Below are 21,668 nucleotides of genomic sequence, written 5' to 3' on the forward strand. Positions count from 1 at the left end.
GATCCTCCTACCTCCACTTCTGTATGGGATTATGGGTGTGTGCTACCACACACAGTTCATGTCCTACTAGGGCTCAAACCCAAGGCCCCAGCAAATATTGTGCCAACTGCGTTACGTTCCAAGTCTAAGTTTTGTGTTTTTGTAGCCCAGTGTTCATGCCTAGAAAGCAGGTCTTCATAATCTCTCATTCTTTTTCAGGGAACACTGAATATTTTGGAGGAGGAGAACCACATTAAAGATGTTCTGTCTAGAATTGTGGTGGAAATGATCAAACGAGAATGGCCACAGCACTGGCCTGATATGCTGATGGAGTTGGACACTCTCTCCAGGCAAGGGGTATGGAGTACCTATGTGCTGGCTGCATGTGCTTATCTTAGAACAGACTTAAAGAGGTCATGGTTTTATCAGTAGTAGGTTGTCTGTTGGCATATGTACAGAACAACGTGCTTTCACTTAACCAGCTTCTTTCTATTGGTCTAGGAAACACAGAGGGAATTAGTGATGTTCATCCTTTTGCGACTGGCAGAGGATGTTGTGACCTTTCAGACACTCCCCACTCAAAGAAGAAGGGACATTCAGCAAACATTAACGCAGAACATGGAAAGAATCCTTAATTTTCTGCTCAATACACTTCAAGAAAATGTAAACAAGTACCAGCAAATGGTATGGATTCCCACCCTATAACCTCCTGTCTTCCTTCTCCCAAGCTGGAAATTACAACCTGCTTATATGCTAAGCAAGCACTCTGCGGTGAACCTCTACCTTCAGCACACTACTTTTTGTTTTGAGTAAAGGTCTCACTAAGTTGCCAAGGATGTTCTTGACCCTATTCAGTATCCAGGCGGGCCATGAACTTGTGATCCTTCCTGCCTTAGCCTCTTAAGTAGCTGGGATTACAGATCACTGTGTACAGCAAAGGTCCTGTCTTTGATCTGAATTTGTTTTGTATCGTTTTTGTGAAAATGTCTTAAATGGGGAAAATTAGTGTTTTGATTCAGGAGGAAAGGCCACCTGACAGGCAAAATTTCTAGGAAATGAGAGGAGAGAAATTAAACATGTTTTCTCAGCTCAGTGAGTTTACATGTCAGCTCCTTCCAAAATAAGGACATTCTTTAAAAGTAGGGTAAAAGCCAGGCATGGTGCCATATACCTTTATTCCTAGTACACAGGAAGCAGAGGCAAGCAGATCTCTGGAGTTCTAGGTCAGCCTAGTCTACTAGTGAGTTTCAGGTTAACTGGGGTACACAGTGAGACTTCCTCTCCAAGAACTAACAAAAGCATAAAAGTGCAGGTTACTACGTGTTATTAAAACTCTCGAGGGGCCAGGGTGGCTCAGTGGCTAAGAGCACTGGCGGCTCTTAGCAAACACCCAGGTTTCATTCCTAGCACCCACACAACATCTCACAACCATCTGTAATCTAGTCCCAGAGCCTCTGGCTCTGATACCCACTTCTGGCGTCTTCAAGAACCAGATATACACTTGTTTTTCAAACATACATGCAGGTAAAATCTCCATACACATAAATTAATTAAATAATAACAGCAGCAAAAACATTCTAGATTTATGATGAGTTATAGTAATGTGGTAAATCATGGTGTTCTTTTGGTCCCCAAACCTTTTGCAGTGTAAAATCACTGTGTGTTGTATGATAATATGTTTTTCTTAGAGGGGCTTTCTGTCTGTAGAAAAGGGTGAACAGATGCTGTCTCTCCCATGGTTATCATTTCTAGAAACCATTTTTCAGAAAAAGGCATTTGAAAGTTTATCCTGGAGTTTGGGAGGTGGCTCATAAGTACAGAGTGCTGAGGACTTGTGTTTCCGTTCCAGCACCCACATGGTAGTTCATAACTGTAACTCCCATCTTCAAGGGACCTGACACCCTCTTTTGTCCTCCACTGGCACCCCACCCACACACACAATCATATACACACACATTCACAAGAATGGAATAAAAATCATTTAAAACAAAAAAGTTAGCATGGCATGGTGGTGCCCGCCTTTAACCCCAGGAGGCAAAGGCAAATGGATCTTTGTGAGTTTTTAGACTAGCCTGATTGACAAAGCAAGTTCTAGGACAGCCAGGGCTGTTAAACAAAGAAACACTGTCCCAAAAAAGCCAAGGTGAAGGGGTGGGGTGGGGTGGGGTGGGGCGGGAGGGGGGGAGGAAAGTTAATTCTAATGGGTTCAGCTAATCATCCCATAATCAGAACACATCCCTCAACTCAAAATCTAAACACTGCTGAGGGCCAAACACTTTAATCTAGCACTGTATTAAAAACTTATTTCACAAAGTAGAATGAAGTAAGATGTGGGTTTGTTTGTTTGCTCCTTTAAAAAAAATCTAGATCCTAATGCAAATGATAGCCAAAAGGCCCCATAAGCAGTTAGGAGCAGGAAGAAATTGTAGTGAATGACCACATAGGCCGGGTGTGTGCTCGCCCACACTTTATATGTTACTTGATCCTCAGAGCTTCAGAGAGTAGAGATCTTGTCTCGAAGAAGTAGTTGAAGTAGAATTCACACTCATTTTTTTTTCTCAAAATACCTTTCCAATATTTTTTCAAAGGAAAGCATTAAAAACTTGGGGCTGGAGAGATGGCTTATTGGTTAAGAGCACTGTCTGTGCTTCCAGAGCACCTAGATTCAAGTACCAGCACCTACCCGATAGCCCACAGCCACCTGAAACTTCAGCCCCAGGGGATCTCATGCTTTCCTCTGGCCCCCAAAGGAACCAGACATGTATGTGGTATTAAGACACTCACATGCAGGCAAAATACCCATAAGCTTAAAATTAAAAAAACCATAAAAAAAAAAAACCATGGAAAAAAGACATTTGCATTAAAAGCCTGTGTGTACATATTATAATATTGTAATGCGTTTCTGTAAGGCTGAGGCAGGAGCCATTATTTAATGTGTGGGCATTTACTAATCTGGCACGCGTGGATTACTGCAGTTATACTTAGGCAGCCACAAACTTTATTCACGAGTTTTGTTTCTGTAAGCTGTTCTCCGGGCAGTCTCTCGTTTGCCAGTGTTAAACTTTATTCACGAGTTTTGTTTCCGTAAGCTGCTCTTCAGGCAGTCTCTCGTTTGCCAATGTTAAAAGTTGCTTGCCCTTGTTGCCTCAGCACTTGGGAGGCTGAGGCAGGAGATGCTATCAGGTTGAGGCTAACCTGGGGTATGTAGTGAATTCTAGGCAGAGCAGAGCAGAGCTGTACAGGAAGAGCTTGTCTGAAAATACATCAAAAAAGTTGGATCTCTGTTAGACCATCATCATTCCAGGCCCTTAGATGGTAGAAATTTCTCATTAAAACCTTGGGTTCTTCCTTTTCTTTCAGAAAACTGATGCTTCTAAGGAGGCAGAGGTAAGAGAACTGTGTGGAACTGAACTTCCTAAAGGCTCAGGTATGGATAGAATTACCTCACGGCCTCCGCCTTGGGGGGATTTTCTGTTTCTTCACTTAGCTGGGGGGTTGGCAACGATGGGTGGGACTTCTTGAAAGAAGATGAAGTGGCCATACTTGACAGTATGTTCTTACTGAGAATGCTAAGAAGTGGTTGTCTATCAGGAAACAAACTTGAGCTCCCTGTCAGTAATTATAATATAGGGAAACTTCTTTTGAAAAAAATAATTTTTATTTTAGAACTTGAAAATGTAAGTTTGATTGAAGCCTTAGTTCTGTCAGTACCTCATAATCAACAGTGATTTCACACAGGCTCAAGCAAACTGTCGAGTAAGCATCGCAACCCTGAACACTCTAGCAGGCTACATTGACTGGGTGTCTTTAAACCACATCACTGCTGAAAACTGTAAACTCATGGAGACGCTGTGCCTCCTTCTCAATGAGCAAGAGCTGCAGTTGGGAGCCTCCGAGTGTCTGCTCATTGCAGTCAGCAGAAAAGTAAGTAACCACTTGGTATTAGTGTCCACGTGACTTGTGGAAGAAAAAGTTTATTTTGGTTTATGGTTCCAGGAGAATGTGAGTTCCTCCTGGCAGTAGGCCTGATGTCAGGAGTAGGAAACAGAGAACTAGAAGCTAGGAGAGGCTGTATATTCTGGGAAGCTCCCGATCCCCATACAAAGTACAGCAAGCCTGCACCTCCTAAAGGCTCCACGCCCTCCCCAGGCAGCACCACCAAGATACCTGAGCTCATGGAGTACATTCCCATTCAAACCACCCTAGAGTAAACCCATTCTCTGCCTTCAGCTGTGTTTCCTTTGTTTAAAGTTTGATTTTATCCCTTGAGCCCAACTTACTTGCTGCTTCGTTTAGACAGAAGTTTGCAACACTGAAATGTTGGAATCATTAGCATAATAGATAGAAATTTATTAAACTTACTAACCTCCTGGTCCTTGAGACAGCCATGATTTTTGTCATTTTGTACTTAAAGTAGTATTAAAGTTTAAATTTCACTATGATGTCAGCTAGAGGTAGAGAAGGTATCAGTACTCTGAGGGGCTTTTTTGTGGGGGTGGGTAGGGGGTTGTACTGTAGTATGTATGACCATATTTTCCTAAAATTGGGTCCAGGGCAAGTTGGATGACCGGAAGCGTTTGATGATCTTATTTGGAGATGTCGCTATGCATTATATTCTGTCTGCTGCACAGTGAGTCTTTCCCTTTTAGTACATTGTGGGGTTTTGATGGTTTGTTTTGTTTCATTTTATTTCGTGTATAGAAGTTGGTGTATGTATGTTTATGTGTCTGGTGTGTGTGTGTAAGCTGATATCAGCTGTCTTCCTTTATTGCTGTGCACCTTGTTTATTTGAGCCAGCTTTTCAGTGCACCTGGAGTCACCGACTGTACTAGCTGGCCAGTAAGCACTTCTTTTTTTTTTTTTTTTTTTTTAATTTTTCATCAATTACACTTTATTCATTCTGCATCCCCCCCAGTAAGCACTTCTACCTGCTTGCTTTCATCCTGCTACACTAGGGCACCCGGCACACACTCGACTTTTACAGAGGTGTGCAAGAGTCAACTTTGGTTCCTCATACAGGGGCAAAAACTGTTGGTGCAGTCCCTCAAGCCCTTAGTTTAGGTGTGGGTTCTTTGCTTACTTTCATACAAAAGATTGAATGTGAAGCTTTGTGCATGCTGAGAAAATACTGTACCACTAATCAGCCCATGTAGTATGACAGTATGGTTTTATTTCTTTAATAATTTTAATTTTTATTGAGAAAAGCTCTTTCATATAGTTTTTGTTGGTTATTAATATTATTAATTTTAATTTTTCTTTTTTATAATAGTTACAGTTTATTCACTTTGTATCCCCGCTGTAGCCCCTTCCTTCATTCCCTCCCAATCCCACCCATCCTCCTCCTCTCTTCTCCTCCCATGCCCCTCTCCAAGTCCACTGATGGGGGAGGTTCTCCTCCCCTTCCATCCGACCCTAGCCTATCTGATTATTAATATTGATTTATCTTTTAGTTAAACAGCGATTATTCCTAAACCAGCTGTATACCCAAATCACCACACAGAGACTAGGACTTCATTAACCTAGAGCACAATGCTGGGCAATAATTACTCCATCTTAACCCTCCAAGCCTACATAACTTCCTCCATTCAGATTTCCCACATTATAAATGTTAGGTTGTGCAGGCAGTTCAACTGGCCTTTCCTTAGGGACCTTCAGGGTCCTGACAATATCCTATGTCGGTACCTACATCCTATGACATCATCTGGGCCAGGTACATAGTGACCTGTCGGCCACTCCCCCCTTCCTTTTGCTCTCTTACTCTTTTGCTCTTTCCTTTTCTCCCCTCTCTGTGAGGGCACCCCTCATCCCCATCTCTCTCTCTCTCTCTCTCTTTCTCTTTCTCTCTCTCCCTCTCCCTCTCTCTCTCCCTCTCCCTTTCCCTCTCTCTCTCTCCATCTCTGTCCAATAAACCTCATTGGATTTAAGATTGGTTGTGTGCATGGCATTTTTATCTAAATCCTAACATTTGGTGCCGAAACCCTGGGAAGGGCTCTTCTAGGAAATACTAACACTACTTGCTTTTTAGTCATATCTTAGGTTTAGTTGGTTCATCTCTCCTTTTGTTTCCAAGTCCTCTCCTCCCAGCTCTCTCTGAGACCCTCTCCCACTCACTTCTTTCTCCTCCCCTCCAGACCAGGATGTCCCACCCTATTCTCAACATTGCTCAGCATTGGCTGGTTGTTTTATTGACAATACAGAGAACAAGTGGTGGCATGTTTACACAAACTTTGAGACAGGTGATGTTTAGAATAAAACAATGCAATGTCCAGATGGAAACCAGATAGTGGGGTAGAGAAACCAGCATTTGAATGAACAAGGGTAAATTGTATACATTCCACAAGAACATTATACCAACATATAGTATATTCTGATTAGTTTCCTCTCCCCCAAGTCCTTCCAAATCCTCCCTCTACAGTGTATTTTCTCTTGCCTTCAGTTTTGATTTGTGTTATTACATAGGGGGGGTCAAGAATATGAATGAATGTGAATAGGAACCATCTCTGCACTACCCTCTTTTTGATGCTTTTATCTGAGTCCCAAAGACAATTGTGAAAAGAGAAGAAACATGATGTGTGACTTGTGATCTTTTACTGTCCACCGTAATTGGCATTTAAACTTGGCTTGCTTTCTTAAAAAGACTATATCTGTTTTTTAAGGAATTCTGGTACCTGAGTAATATCTCTGGCTATCACTGTAGTTACTGCTCTGAAGGTCCATCTCTTAAATCTGTAGAGACTGGTATACACACAGAGGTATCCTATGTGCATTTCTAAAGTTGGTTCATACCTCACCCACCCACGTATTTCGAAAGGTGTGATTCAAAATAGACAGATTGGCTGCACAGCAAGGAATCCATCTCGCCACGTCTGCATCTTTCCAGTCCCTGGTTTTCCCTGAGGCACATGTCCTGCCTTCAGGTCTCAGCTGCTGCATCTGCAGTTCACATGAGTTGTTACTCGTTGTTAGTGTGAATAATCTTATTTGTCTCAGGCCAGTTTTTACTACCAAAAAGAAATTAAGATTTAGTTTTGTTGTTGTTGTTGTTGTTTTGCCTTTTTCTTTCTTTCTTTTTTTTTTTTCTTTATTTGTTCATTTATTTTTCTTTCTTTCTTTCTTTTGATTTTTTGAGCCAGGGTTTCTTGTTTTGTAGACCAGGCTGTCCTCGAACTCAGAGGTCCACCTGCCTCTGCCTCGAGTGCTGGGATTAAAAGTGTGTGGCACTGTTTTTCACCTGTCTGTTTAGTTTTTGAGATAGGGTTTCTCTATAGCTTTAGAACTTGCTACATAGACCAGGATGGCCACGAACCCCAAGAAATGCCTGCCTCTGCTAGGATTAAAGGTGTGCATCCTCCATGTCTGACCACAATATTATTTGCATGGATATATACAGATGCAAACATCATATTATGTGTTGGGTCAGAAGCCAGTTTTCTCCTGCCAACCTGTGGATCCAAGGAATTGAACTCAAATCTGTGGTCTTGGTAGCAAGTGCTTCCCTCCATCCGCTTAGCTGGCCAATAAATACACACACACACACACACACACACACACATATATATATGTGTGTTCCCTTGTATAATGAATTGTTATATGAATACACAGTTTCTTTTTTTTTTTTTTGGAGATGATTGCTCTATCTGCATGCACACCTGCATGCCAGAAGAGGGCATCAGATCCTAGTAGAGAAGGTTGTGAGCCACCATGTGGTTGCTGGGAATTGAACTCAAGACCACTGAAAGAGCAGACAGTGGTCTTAACCACTGAGCCATCTCTCGAGCCCCCAAACCGTGTTTCTTATGCCCAAGGATCTTTGCAAGGCCTCCCGGATATTAGCCATTGTCTTTGTGTTGCTGCGTATGGGTATGTGTGCTGGCTTTTGCCCTAACACACAATTCAAATTGTCCCAAAGTACTAAGGACTTTTGTTATGTTCAGTCAGATTATTTAATGATGAGGGAAGGAATTGCATTGAGCCGTATCCACACCAATGTTTCAATGTTAGATTTTATTTTTTTGTTTTGGTTTATTGTTTGTTTGAAAGAGGGTCTTACTTTGTATTCCTGGCTGACTTGGATCTAGCTATGTAGATCAAATTAGGCTCCCATCTGCTAGGATTAAAGGCAGATACCACCATGCCCAGTTTGTTAAGTTTTTTGTTTGTTTGCTTGTTTTTTGAAAGAGAGTTGTCTGTCTGCCCTGGAACTCACAGAGTATTTCAGGCTGGCCTTGAACTCACAGATCTGCCTCTGCCACCTGGACTGTCTTCTTATTTTGCTAAGGTGGATGGTGAGGTACAGGCGGCAGGACTTCCCTGTGGTAGGACCATTGCTTCTGCTGATAGACAGCTAACCACACAATTCTCTTCCTCAAACAGGACTGCTGATGGAGGAGGCTTGGTAGAAAAACACTACCTCTTTCTGAAGAGACTGTGCCAGGTGTTGTGCGCACTGGGCAATCTGCTATGTGCACTGCTGGTGAGCAAGTGCGCTCTGGAGAGCATGGGGCTGCTGGGGAATCTCACTGAGACATCACTGTTCTGATGATAGCTCATGAGGCATTGCTCTGCAAGGTTTTTTGTGGGTTTTTTTTGTTTGTTTGGTTGGTTGGTTGGTTTTTTTTCATATGATTCTATAGATTAAATCATCTTTAATAAAAAGGTGGATATGGGTGCATAGGTTGGTTGTTGATTTGGTTTTTTTGTTTTCTTCTTCCTCTTTCTTTCTTTCTTTCTTTCTTTCTTTCTTTCTTTCTTTCTTTCTTTGACACAAAATCTCACTGTGTAGTTCTGGCTGGCCTCAAACTCAGATCCACCTGCCACTGTCTCCCAGGAGCTGGGATTAAATCTGGATTGAATGGTTATTTCATAGGTTGAGTCACAAAAATATAAAAAAATTTGGCTCTGATAAAGTAACATTTTTTATGGTCTCTGACTTTAATGTCTTGAGTCAGTATCTCTTTGTAGCTTAGTCTGTTCTTACACTTAGGGTGCTTCTGCCTCAGCTTTCCTCGTGTTGAGATAGCAGGCGTGTGCCTGTACATCTGGCCTTCAGAATACTATTTCTGTTTCCTGTTTATTATCACTTGTTCTCCCCACCTTCCCTTCAGCTGCTTCCTCTCAGTACCATTAATCTGGTCTTTTTCTTCCTTCTATAGGCGTTAGATGCTAATATACAAACACCAGCAAACTTTGGAAAGTACCTGGAATCTTTTCTTGCTTTCACAACCCACCCAAGTCAGGTAAACTTTATGCAAATAACTTAATAAAATTAGCATGGTAAACCAAGTCATGATTATGGCCTAGTGGAGTATTTCCTATCCATTTGCATATGTCATTCCACAGGATATGAAGAATGACTGAAGGTTTCCTTTAGAATTACTAGGTGCTCAGTGGGTAAAATGCCTGCTACTTGAAAACTTGAATCCCTGTGAATCCCTGGGACCCACAGTCATAGGAGAGAGAACCAGCTTCTGAAGGTTGACTTCTGACCTCTGGCTATGGCACACAGAGACACAGAAATAATACATGAATATATTTTAAAAGAGCACAATATTAGGTCTGTTTCTCTAACACTTCACTGTCTTGGTTGGCAGCTTTCCCCCACAGGTGGCTTTCTAGTTGTGCTCCATGGGATGGGGTGTGTGGGCCGATGATTTGAACAAGAAAAAAAGTTTAAATCCAAAAGTTCAGTGAATTTTTTTATATTAATTGTATTAAATTCAAGATTTTCCCTGACACTTTGTGATTCTAGTACCCGTTCTAGCAGGGAGAGATATTTAAGTGGCATCCTGTGCACACTCAGGGTTCACAACTGACCCACAGTCTCTCCCATTAGCATGTCATAGCGAGCCACCCATTGCTGATGCACTGCAGGAGTTATGTCAAAATGTAGACATTTCCTCCTATGGAAAATATTTGTTGATAACTGCTATGCTGAGTGACAGTCCTGCTCATGTAATATCTATCCTTAAGCTGAGCTGTGTGGGGTTTTGTTTTGGTTTAGTTTCTACGCTCTTCAACCCATATGACCTGGGGAGCCCTCTTCAGACATGAAATTCTATCCCGTGATCCCTTGCTGTTAGCAATAATACCAAAATATCTTCGTGCATCTATGACCAACTTAGTCAAGGTAAGTAATAGAAATGCAAATATGCGGTGTGTTGGTAAGTAGACGTAAGATTTTGGTATCACCAAATCTCTTAAAATCCTCTAAGAGAACTTTCCTACTGAGGCAGAAAGTAGTTCAGAATGGTCCTTATATCTGTTCTTCCATAAGCCTGAAAAGGACACCAATATGAAGTATTGAGTGAGGTGCTAGGAAAAGAACAAGGCCTATGAGCTAATTGCTGCATAGGAATTAAAAGCAGAATGAACAGAACGCTATGCAGATGCATGAGAGTGGAATCAGGTGGATTATAAGTCTAAGGATTGTTCTAAAGATCATGTGCAAGTTGGGGATGCCCATAAGGAGAGGGTGGCAGCATGATTGCTCACCCACCAGAGACTTGTTAGCTTGTTTGAAATTCTGAGATCTGCTGAGAGATGCAGCTAGCAGGAACTTTGTTGATCTCCTTTCCCCCTTCCTGCCTTTCTTTCCTTTCCTTCTAGGGCTTTGTGCATGCTAGGCAAGATGCACACACATACATGCAAACACATCCCAGCCCTTCATCATAAGTGTTAAAGCCAGAGGAGAGGATTCTGTTTCCTCAAGAATTTATTTAGCATATACTGTGTTCAGATTTTGTTATGGTTTTACAGTACCTTATTTTAATTTTATTTTTTGGGTTTTTACGTTTGGTTTTGGTTTGTTTTGAGGTAGGTTCTGTCTCTCTGTGACCCAGGCTGGCCTGGAAGCACTGTGTAGATGAGCTAACCTACAACTTGGAGAGAGATCATCTTGCCTCTTTTCTCAAATGCTGGGAATGTAGGTGTGTGCTGGCGTAGTCAGCCTCTCTTACTCAGTATATAATGGAGCAAACAATTGCCAATCCCTCATCTTTATTCCATATGAAATTAGTACCTTTTCTTGGGCTGTGTTCATACCTGGAAGTTACTGTTTCTGAGGAATCTAGGAATCATATCAGCTCTCTGGTCTCTTCTCACCATTCTCAAGAGCATTGGAGCTGGGGGAGCTGGCTGGGTTTGGGGTAGGACCAAAGTAGTTATTGTCGTGAATGATCTCATGCAGCCCATAGCTCCTAGGTAGATAGATCATGGGCTTTGGCTGCTGGAGGTTACACGCTCTGTCAGCAGTCCATCTTTATCAGTGTCCCAGTGATTCTCTTTCTCTTTCCAGATGGGCTTTCCTTCTAAAACAGACAGCCCCAGCTGTGAATATTCTCGATTTGATTTTGATAGCGATGAGGACTTCAATGCTTTCTTCAACGGTAAGTGCCTGAAACTTCCTCCTAACACTCTCAGAATGGCATCTACTACTGTAATCTTGCGCGTGGCTTTTGAGAGTTCCTAATAACAGTCCTCAAACCTGGAAAGCAGTCTTACTAAGTTCCAGTTTCTTATTGCAGAAGGATGCTGGTACCACATTTCAGCACAGTGTATTCTAAGCCCATCAGTTTTACTTATCCTTCCCACTACTATCCCATGTTGAATCTTTTGAGGAACCAGGCTGTTCTCCATGGCAGCCAGACCGCCTTACTTCCCTGTCTAGCTGTTGTTTTTACTTTCAGTAGAAATGTCAAGTCGACTTTAGTTTACTGCTTAAAGGATATAGCTGGTAAGACATTTGTAGAGGAAATCTATTTTTTAAGTTTTCTGGGTTCATCAATTCAGCAAAGCTATAACAAGCCACTGTTGGATAGAGAACGTGAGTGTGCAAACCAGTCCCCGTGGCTGAATAAATGAGTAGCTGTTGAGCACTGTGTGCCGGCTGCTGATTCCTCCTCTTCTCTCTTCAGCCTCCCGGGCCCAGCAAGGAGAGGTCATAAGACTGGTATGTCGCTTGGATCCTAAGACTAGCTTCCAGATGGCTGCAGAGTGGCTCAAATATCAGCTGTCAACGTCTATTGACACTGGACCTATGAACTGTTAGTTTTTTGCTTTTTGTCTTTTATTACTAAATGTTAATGTTGTATAGAAACTGTACATAAAAAATCACGCCAGAGTTAGCTCAGAGGTGTGTGCTAATACTGTTTAAAAAAAATCACTTTGTCCACTGCCCACTTCCATCCCTAGAATGTTATCCCTAGATAATACTAAGTATGTGGCTGCTGTTTAAGTTAGGGTAAACCCACCAAATCCCTATCAGCTTTGTCTTTTGTTTTTCTCTTCTAATGGAATCAACCAGTTGCTGCTTTGATTGTTTCCCTTCAGGGAGCATTAATGAAACTGCCTGTCTAGACCTAACTTTTGCTTCAAACAAGGGCCAGTATGTAGCACTATCTCTACATTCAGAAAGAATCTGTGGTTAGGCATGGCAGGAACAATCCAAGGGCTTCCCATGTCAAGCACCTCAGAGCTGTGGGGCAGTCTCACTTTACACAAAATCAAAATCCCTCCCTCTGGAGGTGCTTCAGCCAGTACAACTTGTCTGTTCACCTTTTCTCTCTCTCACTAGCACAGGTTGTACTTAGTGGGTGAGATGAATCAAGCAGAAGGGATTTAGCAAGTGCAAGTCACGCCACAGTACTGGTCATTCCCAGGACACTAGGTGTGAGATTTATTCTTCACTTGTGAGTGTTTCAAATGCACTGAAGGCCTGGTGACTTGGCTGAGGAAGCCTTGCTCTGCTGCAGTGGTAGCACTACGTGGAGGCTGGACAGCTGGCCTAGTAGCATCTGTCCGTGGCTTCTTCCTGGGCGCTGTGTTTTGGTGGTGTTTGTGAATTTGGACCCAGGCACGTTTCTCTAGATGTACCCCTGAGAATTGCTGTGAGTCTGTCGGATGTGAAGTGGCATCTTGTGACTTGAGTAATTTCCCTCTTGGAAGAATTGGGTTTTTGTTCTTTGTTTTCCTTTTGTTGGTATTGGGGGTGGGGGTGAATATGTGTGTTTCAAACAGCCTTTTTGTATATCCCAGGCTGGCCTAGAACTTGCTGTGTAGCCTAAGCTGGTCTTAGATGGAACTGTCTTCATTCCCTAGCCATTGAGTGCTGGGATTCCCATGCCCACCCTTACCACTCCCAAAGCTCAGGTGATCCACTCAGGACCTTGTAAATAAGTACTAAGCGATAATGCTTGCTGCTGCTGAGCAACAGCCCTGGCTTGGAATAATTCTTTATATCTCCCCACCCCTACCCCTCCAAAATTGGGGCTGTCAGACCTGCTCCTCTACTTCTGAAATTGCAAAGTGGCTTTCAAGACCCCTGGTGTGGTGGAGGTTTTGTTTTGTTTTGTTTTGTTTTGTGTCTTCTGCTATCCTACCACACTAATAAGGATTTGCATGTGTGTTTCAAAAGCACGTTCTACAGCTGGAACTGGAGAGGGCGGCTTCTGCTCCATCTTCTCATCTTCGTATGTGCAGTGGGAAGCCATGACTTTTTTTTTGGAAAGTATGATCACCCAGATGTTTCGAACACTAGAGAAAGAAGTAAGTAACTTTCCAGTGCTGACTGAATAATGTTTGATCTTTTGTAAACTAGTAGATGGATAGGGAAACCTATGGGTACGCATCCTACAAATGAGAAAAATGATTCAGAGAAGTTCCAACATGCTCAGGTTCCAACACGTAATAAATGGTAGAGCTGAGCCAAAATTCAGGTCTGTTGCTCTAAGCCCTCCTACATTTAATGTCCGTTTTTGAGGGAATGGTCAGTTGAGCCTGGTGGAGCCACATGGAGATCGTGAGGACAGTGACAGAAACTTGGATGTGGATCATCTTAAGAGGTGCTCTTCTTAGAGCATCTTTCAGTTATGGCAAGTGAAGCATATTTATGTTCCTGGCCATTGTCCTCTCCAGAATAATAATAGAAAAATAGATTTGTCTTGTTATACAACGTCGTGAAACCTGTTCAAATTCAAGTAGAACATTATCTTAGCTGTAGTTAACTAGATAGCTGCATACACTTAATTGTTCATATTTATTAAAATCAAAATAATAGGTATTTTGGAGGCATTTTGTACCATGATGTATTTTGAGTTAGCTGTGTAAGTAATCTCTCAAGTCTTTTCAAGTGAGTGTTACACATTTGTTTTGTTTTGTTTTTTTTTGTTTTTTTTTTTTTTTTTCATGAAGACACATTTAATAATTAGATCTCAGGGTGACTGATATTACCTGCTTTTCAGTTTGAAATTAAGATATTCTGGGTTTGGCCCACAATGTAATGAAACCTGCTTGGACTCTGTAGTTTTTAAAATTTCCTTCCAGTGGAAGAATTTGAACAGGAGATTCTTTGACTAGAGAGGCTGAAAGCTGCTCAAACTCCATAGTGTTGACTGGACTTGTTTCTAGTCTAGGAGAAGCAGAGTGCTGCCTTAGACCGCGCATTAGCAGCTTCGGCGAGGGACTGTTTAGAGCACTGTGTCCCATTGTGATGATGACTGATTTGCTTCCTTAGGTGGCAAATTACAAAGCTCACAGCATTATAAAGCAGTATAATCTAGCCTTAGATACATCTTGTTGGAGTAATAATCTAAGAGGTAGAAGAACAACTATTTTGAGGCCAACTTGTGCTACGTACACACCAAGGCCCTGTCTCAAAAGAAAAAATAAAATGAAAAGCAATTTGATTTTGGAAGACTTCTAGTTTGGGCTGGAGAGATGGCTCAGTGTGTCAGAGCACTTTCTGTTCATTCACAGTTCAGTCGTGTTAATTACAAGCTCACAGCTGCTGGTGACTTCAGCTGTAGGGCCTCTGACACCTCAGGCCTCTGAGGACACCTGCACTTTTGCAGTCACTCATGTGTGCATTTGTGTGGACTTGCCCTTGAGAGTGACACATACATAAATGATAATAAAATAAATCTTAAAGGAAATATATAACTTTTAACATGGCAAGTTTAGTCATTACTTCAAAATCTTTTACTCAAATGAATTAATTCAAAACTTAAGCAAAGGGATTTTTATTTTACTTATTTGAGACAGAGTATTGCTGTGCAGCGTGGCTAGCCTTAAACTTGTGGCAATCCTGCTGCCTTTGCCTTTTGGATTCTAAAATAAAGGTCCATACCACCTAAGGGATCTCTCTCTCTCTCTCTCTCTCTCTCTCTCTCTCTCTCTCTCTTTGTGCGTGTGTGTGTGGTGTCTGTACAGTGTACATTAGCATTGTTTAGTGGAAAATGGAGGGTTTTTTAATGGTAAGAAATTATGTATTTCTGTTGTGGTACATGTGGGTATCAGTTATGGAAATTTTCTAATGAAGTGGTTCAGTGGTTTAGATTTTAACATTCAAAAGCAGTGTGTAAGCTGGGCCTCATAGTATACTTAACAATCCCAGCTACTTCAGGGGCTAAAGCAGAGAACAAGTTCGGAGTTATCTTTAGCTCTAGACTGAATTCAGGACCAGCTTAGGCAAACTTAAACAGTCTCAGTACACAAGGTTGTGGGGATGGGAGCAAAGAGCTGAAGCATAGCCAGTGGTAGAGCGCTTTCCTGGTATACATGAAGCTCTGGGTTCAGTCATAGCAACACATAAACACTGCTTATACCTGTAGTTTGTGTGCAGTCACGGATGCTAACTGCATTATGTATTTATAACCTAGAAACTAAAGAAAATGTGAGGTGGTTCTTGAGCTGTGGCCCTGTTGACTTCCTTCTCGTTCATGTCTGTCTGATAGGAACTCCCAGTTAATGATGGCATAGAGCTGCTGCAGATGGTTTTGAACTTTGAGATGAAGGATCCCCTCATCCTGTCCTGTGTCCTCACCAATGTCTCAGCACTCTTTCCATTTGTCACATACAAGCCTGAGTTCCTGCCCCAGGTCTTCTCTAAGGTATAAGCCCACCTTCTTTACAAACTTCATTTTAAAACGTGAGTCAATTTTTGTAACTGTTTGAAAGATCTGTTGTAAACTGATCAAAAGAGTAGGTATGTGTATTTACTTATTAGAGATGGTTTACATGGTACTTACTATAGATCAAGTACTGTGCAGTACCTTATCGTTCCAGACCACTGTGGAGAAAAGGCACATAAACACACGTTGTACCTAGCCCTGTGGTATTGTGATGAATAAATAGACCTCCATGCTGGGAAACAGGAAGAACTAAGGAAGGTTCCCATGTGTGGTGTTGGACTGCCGGGGGCTGTGAGGGGAGGGGCAGCACGGATAGTTCTCCAGGTTTCTGTTTGAGTGATTGCATGGACGGAAGAGCCACCACTGTGTGTGACATTAACATTCATGGAAACAGTGAGGTTAAAACAGCCCTCAGTGTTGACGGTCGGAGTTTACATGTCTATTTAGGGGGTACTGAGATAAAATGAAGGCATTATCCCAAGAGTAGAAGTGTAGGGGGCCTGGAGACATGGTTAAGAACACTGGCTGTTCTTTCTGAGGATCAGAGTTCAGTTCCCAGAACCCATGTGGTTGCCACAACCACTTGTAACTCCAGTTCCCAAAACTCTTACCCTTCTCCTGGTCTCCCAGGCACCAGGAGTGCATGTGATGTAGGCATACGTGCAGGCAAAACACTCAGGCACATAAAATGAGTAAGTAAATGTTTTCTTTTAAAAAAGGACCAGCTGTTTAGCCATGGAAAACAAGATCTGTATATTCACTTGGGAGGTGTCTGGCTTAGCACAGAGGGCAAGAAGGCCCACCTAGCCTATGCCAAAAGGAAAAGCTAGCCAGAGAAGTGATGATGCTGCGCAGGACAGCGGCACCTTGGAAAGAGACTGACTGAACAGAAGCTCACAAGACTCGGGGGCAGGGGGCAGTGGGCTTCTTGAATTGCCCCTTGGGCCAGTGTCATTCTATTGTGGAGGCCAAGGAAACGCCCTCAAGGCTTCAGGGAAGGGCAGAAGGACAGTTGCAAAATGAGCTCACGCTCCGTGTCTTCTTGAGTAAAAATAGAGAAGAGACGTGCTCAGCTGAGCCACAGGTAATGGCATAGACTGATTGGCCTGGGGTCCCCACCTTTTACCTCACAAATGTTGCAGAGGTAAAATTGGGACTCTCAAGCCTTTTATAGAGACATCTGAGAAAGTGGGCTTCCAACTTTGTGATGCTAGTGGAGCTTTCCCCTGCCACTTCCACTGTCACCAGATTGATGCCAAGGATATACTTGGAGGGTTTGTTGGGAATTCATGTTCATTTAAAAACACAGGAGTGACCATTTCTTTTCTCCTCCCCTCAGCTATTTTCATTTGTTACTTTTGAAACTGTTGGGGACAGTAAGGTAAGACCTTTTTTTTTTTTCTGTTTTATTTTGGGTTATTTTTTGAAACAGGGTCTTACTATATTTCTCACATTAGCCTTAAGCTCTGCCTTCCTACCTCTGCCCCCTAGTGCTAGGATTATAGGCATGTACTGCCATGCCCAGCTAAGACCATTCATTAAGCTGTCAGATTCTAACTTCTCATGAGCTTAGGTGTGAATACCTCATAATCATACTTAATCTTGATTTTTGTGTGTGGAAGGGTTAGCAAAGCAGATGGTCATAGGTGTTTTTCTCTGGAGGCATCCTAAGGCAGATCTGAACACAGATGCATGGAGACTGAACGTCACTTCGTTTTGCCCTTAGAACTGTAGACATGGACTGTGAATCTGCTGGCTGTCACAGTTTTCAGCTGCAGTAGTGAGTTATTGAAAGTGTCTCTGAGTCTGGGGAACGTCTCTTTCCAGGCCCCCCGGACGCGGGCAGTGAGGAACGTAAGGAGACATGCTTGTTCCTCCATCAACAAGATGTGCCGAGACTACCCTGACCTTGTCCTGGTAAGCTGCCAGACCCTAGCCGAGCGCTCACCGACCCCTGTGTGACTGTAGTTCTGTGTACACAGCTTTCTTGAGTTGGCCTGTTCCTCCTCTTTTTACCTTGTGCCATGGTTCTAACCTTCCTAATGCTGGGACCCTTGAATACAGCTCCTCATGCTGCGGTGACCCCCAACCACAAAATCATGTTGTTGCTACTTCATAACTGTCATTTTATTAGTTATGGGTTGTAGTGTAAATATCTGATATGTAGGCTGTCTGATATGCATCCCCACCAAAGGGGTCATGACCGACAGGTTGAGAACCACTCACCTTGTGCTATAGCTTAAAATGTAACTGAATTTACCCCTCAAAATGAATGATTCTTTTCTATGTGAATGAGATGTTTTCCATTTCTGTTGCAAATGGTTGTCTGATGTTTGAGAGAAGCCAGATGCAGGTTCTAGCCATTTTTTGGGAGTTCTTTTAAAAGTTAACAGTCCACATAAAAAGATTACATTGAAATTGCCTTTCTGGGTGCATGCTGGTAGCTGTTTCTGTGTGTAAGCAATAAACTGATTTTGGCAAAGTCATAGTAACATCGATGTATAAAAGCATCAGACGGAACTGCCCTCTGCCTGGTTCCTGTTGCTATTGAGACAAGGGTGAGCAGTGTGACAAAATCACTAAGTGATGGCCCCCAGGCCTAATCTCTCAAAGACTGTCTTGGTGTTCTGGCCTCCCTGAATGGCCATCTCTCTGAAATTCAGGCCTTTTTTCTTTTCGATGCGCAGCCCAATTTTGACATGCTTTATAGCCATGTGAAGCAGCTCCTGTCCAGCGAGCCACCCCTGGCCCAGATGGAGAAGTGTGCTCTCACGGAGGCCCTGGTTCTCATCAGCAACCAGTTTAAGGATTATGAGCGACAGAAATCATTTCTAGAGGAGCTGATGGCACCAGTGGTCAACATTTGGCTTTCTGAAGAAATGTGCAGGTATAAGAGATTTGGGGACCACTGACTTGAGTACAGCTGCTGTGTTTCCAGACCTTTGCCCGAGTTAGGGAGGGGTGTGAGGAGGTGGGGCAGCGTCGACACTGTCAGGGACACCTCAAGCTCTCTCAGCATGTAATCACATCTGAAAATGTCGCCTTGCTCTGTGAGGTTTATAGAAGTGCTCAAAGCTGGCTGGTGTGGTCACGAGGGCATGCAAAGCACTGGCACATTTGCAGTGCGGCCTCAACACCTTTGGAGAAAGGAGAGCAGCTGGGAAGGACATAGTGGGACCTGTGGACCCTGGGGCCTTTGTTATCCACATGGAGAACCTGTTTGTTTTGTCACCTTTTTAGTTTGTAAAATATGCAGTGAGGTTTGGGAGTGGGGGTGTTAACATAAACTTTCAAATGACAGTTTATAATTTATGTGATTAAACTCCTCTCGCTATAAAAACTGCTGTTTGGGCCAGGCTAAGTAGTGTATGCCTAATCCTAGCACTCAGGTGGCAGAGGCAGGTGGATCTCTGTGAGTTCCAGGACAGCCAGAGCTACATAGTGAGACACTGTTTAAAAAACAAAAACCCTGGTCTTAGAGTCAATCTGCCTCTTAGCTCTTTTTAATTTTGATTTTCGAGACAGGGTCTCCTGTAACCAAGTTGGCCTCTTCTCAGATGCTGGGACTACAAACCTGTGGTTTATCTGCTGTTAGCTCTTGTGGAGGAAATTGTCCTTTGTTAAAGGCATGGTACAGGGAAGCTGTGGTGCCACACACCTTTAGTCCCAGCAGAGGCATACACCAGTCTCTGAATTCCAGGTCAGCAAGACCCTGTCTCTGGGAGGCAAAGAAATTTGGGGGGCTGAAGAGATGGCTCTTTCAGAGGACCCAAGTTCATCCAGCCCCAAGCACCTACATGGTGTCTCCTAACCATTTGTAACTTCAGTCTGCAGGACCAGACACATATGTGGTGCACAGACATACATGCATACAAACACTTTAAAAAAATTTTTTTTTTTTTTGTTTTTAATCATGATGTAGGGGCTGTAGAAATGAAAGGCTTATTTCCAGATAACCAGAGTTCAGTGCCCACACCAGGCTGACCTGCTCATAGCTGCCTGTAACTACCTCCAGGGAACTCAGTGGCTTCTTCTGTCCTCCGAGGTCGCCTGCACACACAGGCAGGCACATACACTTAGCTAAAAATAAAGCATGTCTTTGTGTAAACAAAGATGACGGTGTGACTTTTCTTGCCCCTGGTTCAGAGTGTTGTCAGATATCGACGCCTTCATTGCCTACGTGGGTGCTGATCTGAAAAGCTGTGATCCAGCGGTGGAGGATCCATGCGGCTTGAACCGTGCTCGAGTAAGACTCCTGGGAATGGGAAGTTGCACCGGCTACGGGGCAGGAGTTAGGGTGTTTCATTGATCAAGTTTCTCAGATTTGTTTTGTCTGTGCTGGTGAGAGACCGGGGAGTCTCCCCTGCCCTAAGCTTCTCCTTTCTTTTCTTCTTTAGTCTTGAATTCTTGAGTTAGTTCCCACAACAGAGCAGATGGTCTTTTCTATGAAGTCATTATTTTGGCTTTAAGGATCCCTAAGTAGCTCGGAAGACTGGAGGTGTAATGAGGAAGTAGGTCAGAACTTGGTCGCAGGGTGAGTCCTCCCTGCTATTGCTCTCTGGCATGTGAAGTCCTAGGTGATGGCCAAACCTTGAGAACCTGAGGTTTTCAGTGTATTGGTACTTAACTATGCCACTGGTGAAAGCCACATGGTCAGCCTGGCATGAGGGGTTGGGGGTTAGGATGCAAGCTGTGGAGTCCCAGATGGAGGGTTTAGAGGTACAAAACGGCAGTTTAAACGCTTAGTGGTGGAGCCTGTCCCAGCCACCCTCTATCTACTCGAGGGTCATTAAACCCCTGGAAAGATATCTTAATGAAAAGGAAGCTTCCAGAGCTACCACTAGTCCCAAAAATGGCAGTGAGAAGACCCCCCCCCCTTGGACTGGACCATAAAGAGAAGGACAAGGATCTTGATGGGGTGGGAGACAGAGGCTTCTTCCCTCTCTCTGCCTCTGTCACTGTGCTGTCACCATGAACACACATCACAAGGCTTTGCCTCTTATTCCCTGATATGTTTGCATTCTTCTCTGTAGATGACCTTTTGTGTGTACAGCATTCTGGGGGTTCTGAGACGAACTAGCTGGCCTTCCGACCTAGAAGAGGCCAAAGCTGGGGGCTATGTGGTGGGTTACACACCAAGTGGAAATCCAATCTTCCGTAACCCCTGCACAGAGCAGATCCTGAGACTTCTCGACAATTTACTTGCCCTTGTAAGGTGAGTCCGATAGATTTTTTTGTTTTTGTTTAACCCTAAGGTTCTCAAAACTTTATGTCTGATCATACTAGTGGTATTGAATTAGGTCCTGGTCCTATTGAGAGGAGAGCTCTTTTTAAGCCCTCCTTATGTAAGGTGTATTCACTGTATATACATGGTTGGAAATAATCCCAGACTGGAGTTTCCTAGTTTCTCTTTGTTGTTGTTGTTTTGGTTTTTTTTTGAGACTGGGTTTCTCAGTGTAGCCCTGGCTGTCTTGGAGCTCACCCTGTAGACCAGGCTGGCCTCAAACTCAGAGATCCACCTGCCTCTGCTGGGATTAAAAGTGTGCACCAACACCATCACTGGATTTTTTAAAATCCAGTCTTTGGGTTTTTTGTTGTTGGTTTGCTGTCATTTTGGTACTGCTGCTGGGGACTGAAATGGGCCTGGTGCACTTGGAACAGTAATGTTCCATCAAGGCACAGCCCGCCCTCTCTCTCACTTCTTACAGCTCAGGCCTACTTGAAGGTTATTTCATCTAAATGTTGAGCAGGAGGGGAATGGTGTGTTGGCACAGGACAGTTGCT

General features: G+C 43.2%; 1 protein-coding gene across 1 annotated transcript in view; it reads left to right on the forward strand.

Moving 5' to 3' along the window:
* Xpo5 (exportin 5) overlaps positions 1 to 21,668 on the forward strand; it is a 37,057-nt gene that overhangs the window by 5,266 nt on the left and 10,123 nt on the right. The window contains exons 4-20 of the mRNA XM_060369529.1: positions 199 to 336; positions 481 to 663; positions 3,340 to 3,366; positions 3,718 to 3,903; positions 4,533 to 4,609; positions 8,353 to 8,452; positions 9,132 to 9,215; positions 9,980 to 10,105; positions 11,273 to 11,363; positions 11,892 to 12,020; positions 13,391 to 13,521; positions 15,708 to 15,863; positions 17,224 to 17,265; positions 17,712 to 17,801; positions 18,572 to 18,771; positions 20,031 to 20,130; positions 20,918 to 21,099. Coding sequence (XP_060225512.1) covers positions 199 to 336; positions 481 to 663; positions 3,340 to 3,366; positions 3,718 to 3,903; positions 4,533 to 4,609; positions 8,353 to 8,452; positions 9,132 to 9,215; positions 9,980 to 10,105; positions 11,273 to 11,363; positions 11,892 to 12,020; positions 13,391 to 13,521; positions 15,708 to 15,863; positions 17,224 to 17,265; positions 17,712 to 17,801; positions 18,572 to 18,771; positions 20,031 to 20,130; positions 20,918 to 21,099 — 2,042 coding nt within the window. The remainder of the gene's footprint in view (positions 1 to 198; positions 337 to 480; positions 664 to 3,339; positions 3,367 to 3,717; positions 3,904 to 4,532; positions 4,610 to 8,352; positions 8,453 to 9,131; positions 9,216 to 9,979; positions 10,106 to 11,272; positions 11,364 to 11,891; positions 12,021 to 13,390; positions 13,522 to 15,707; positions 15,864 to 17,223; positions 17,266 to 17,711; positions 17,802 to 18,571; positions 18,772 to 20,030; positions 20,131 to 20,917; positions 21,100 to 21,668) is intronic.

This window comes from Meriones unguiculatus, chromosome 16 (genome assembly GCF_030254825.1).
Source record: "Meriones unguiculatus strain TT.TT164.6M chromosome 16, Bangor_MerUng_6.1, whole genome shotgun sequence".
NCBI classification, from domain to species: domain Eukaryota; kingdom Metazoa; phylum Chordata; class Mammalia; order Rodentia; family Muridae; genus Meriones; species Meriones unguiculatus.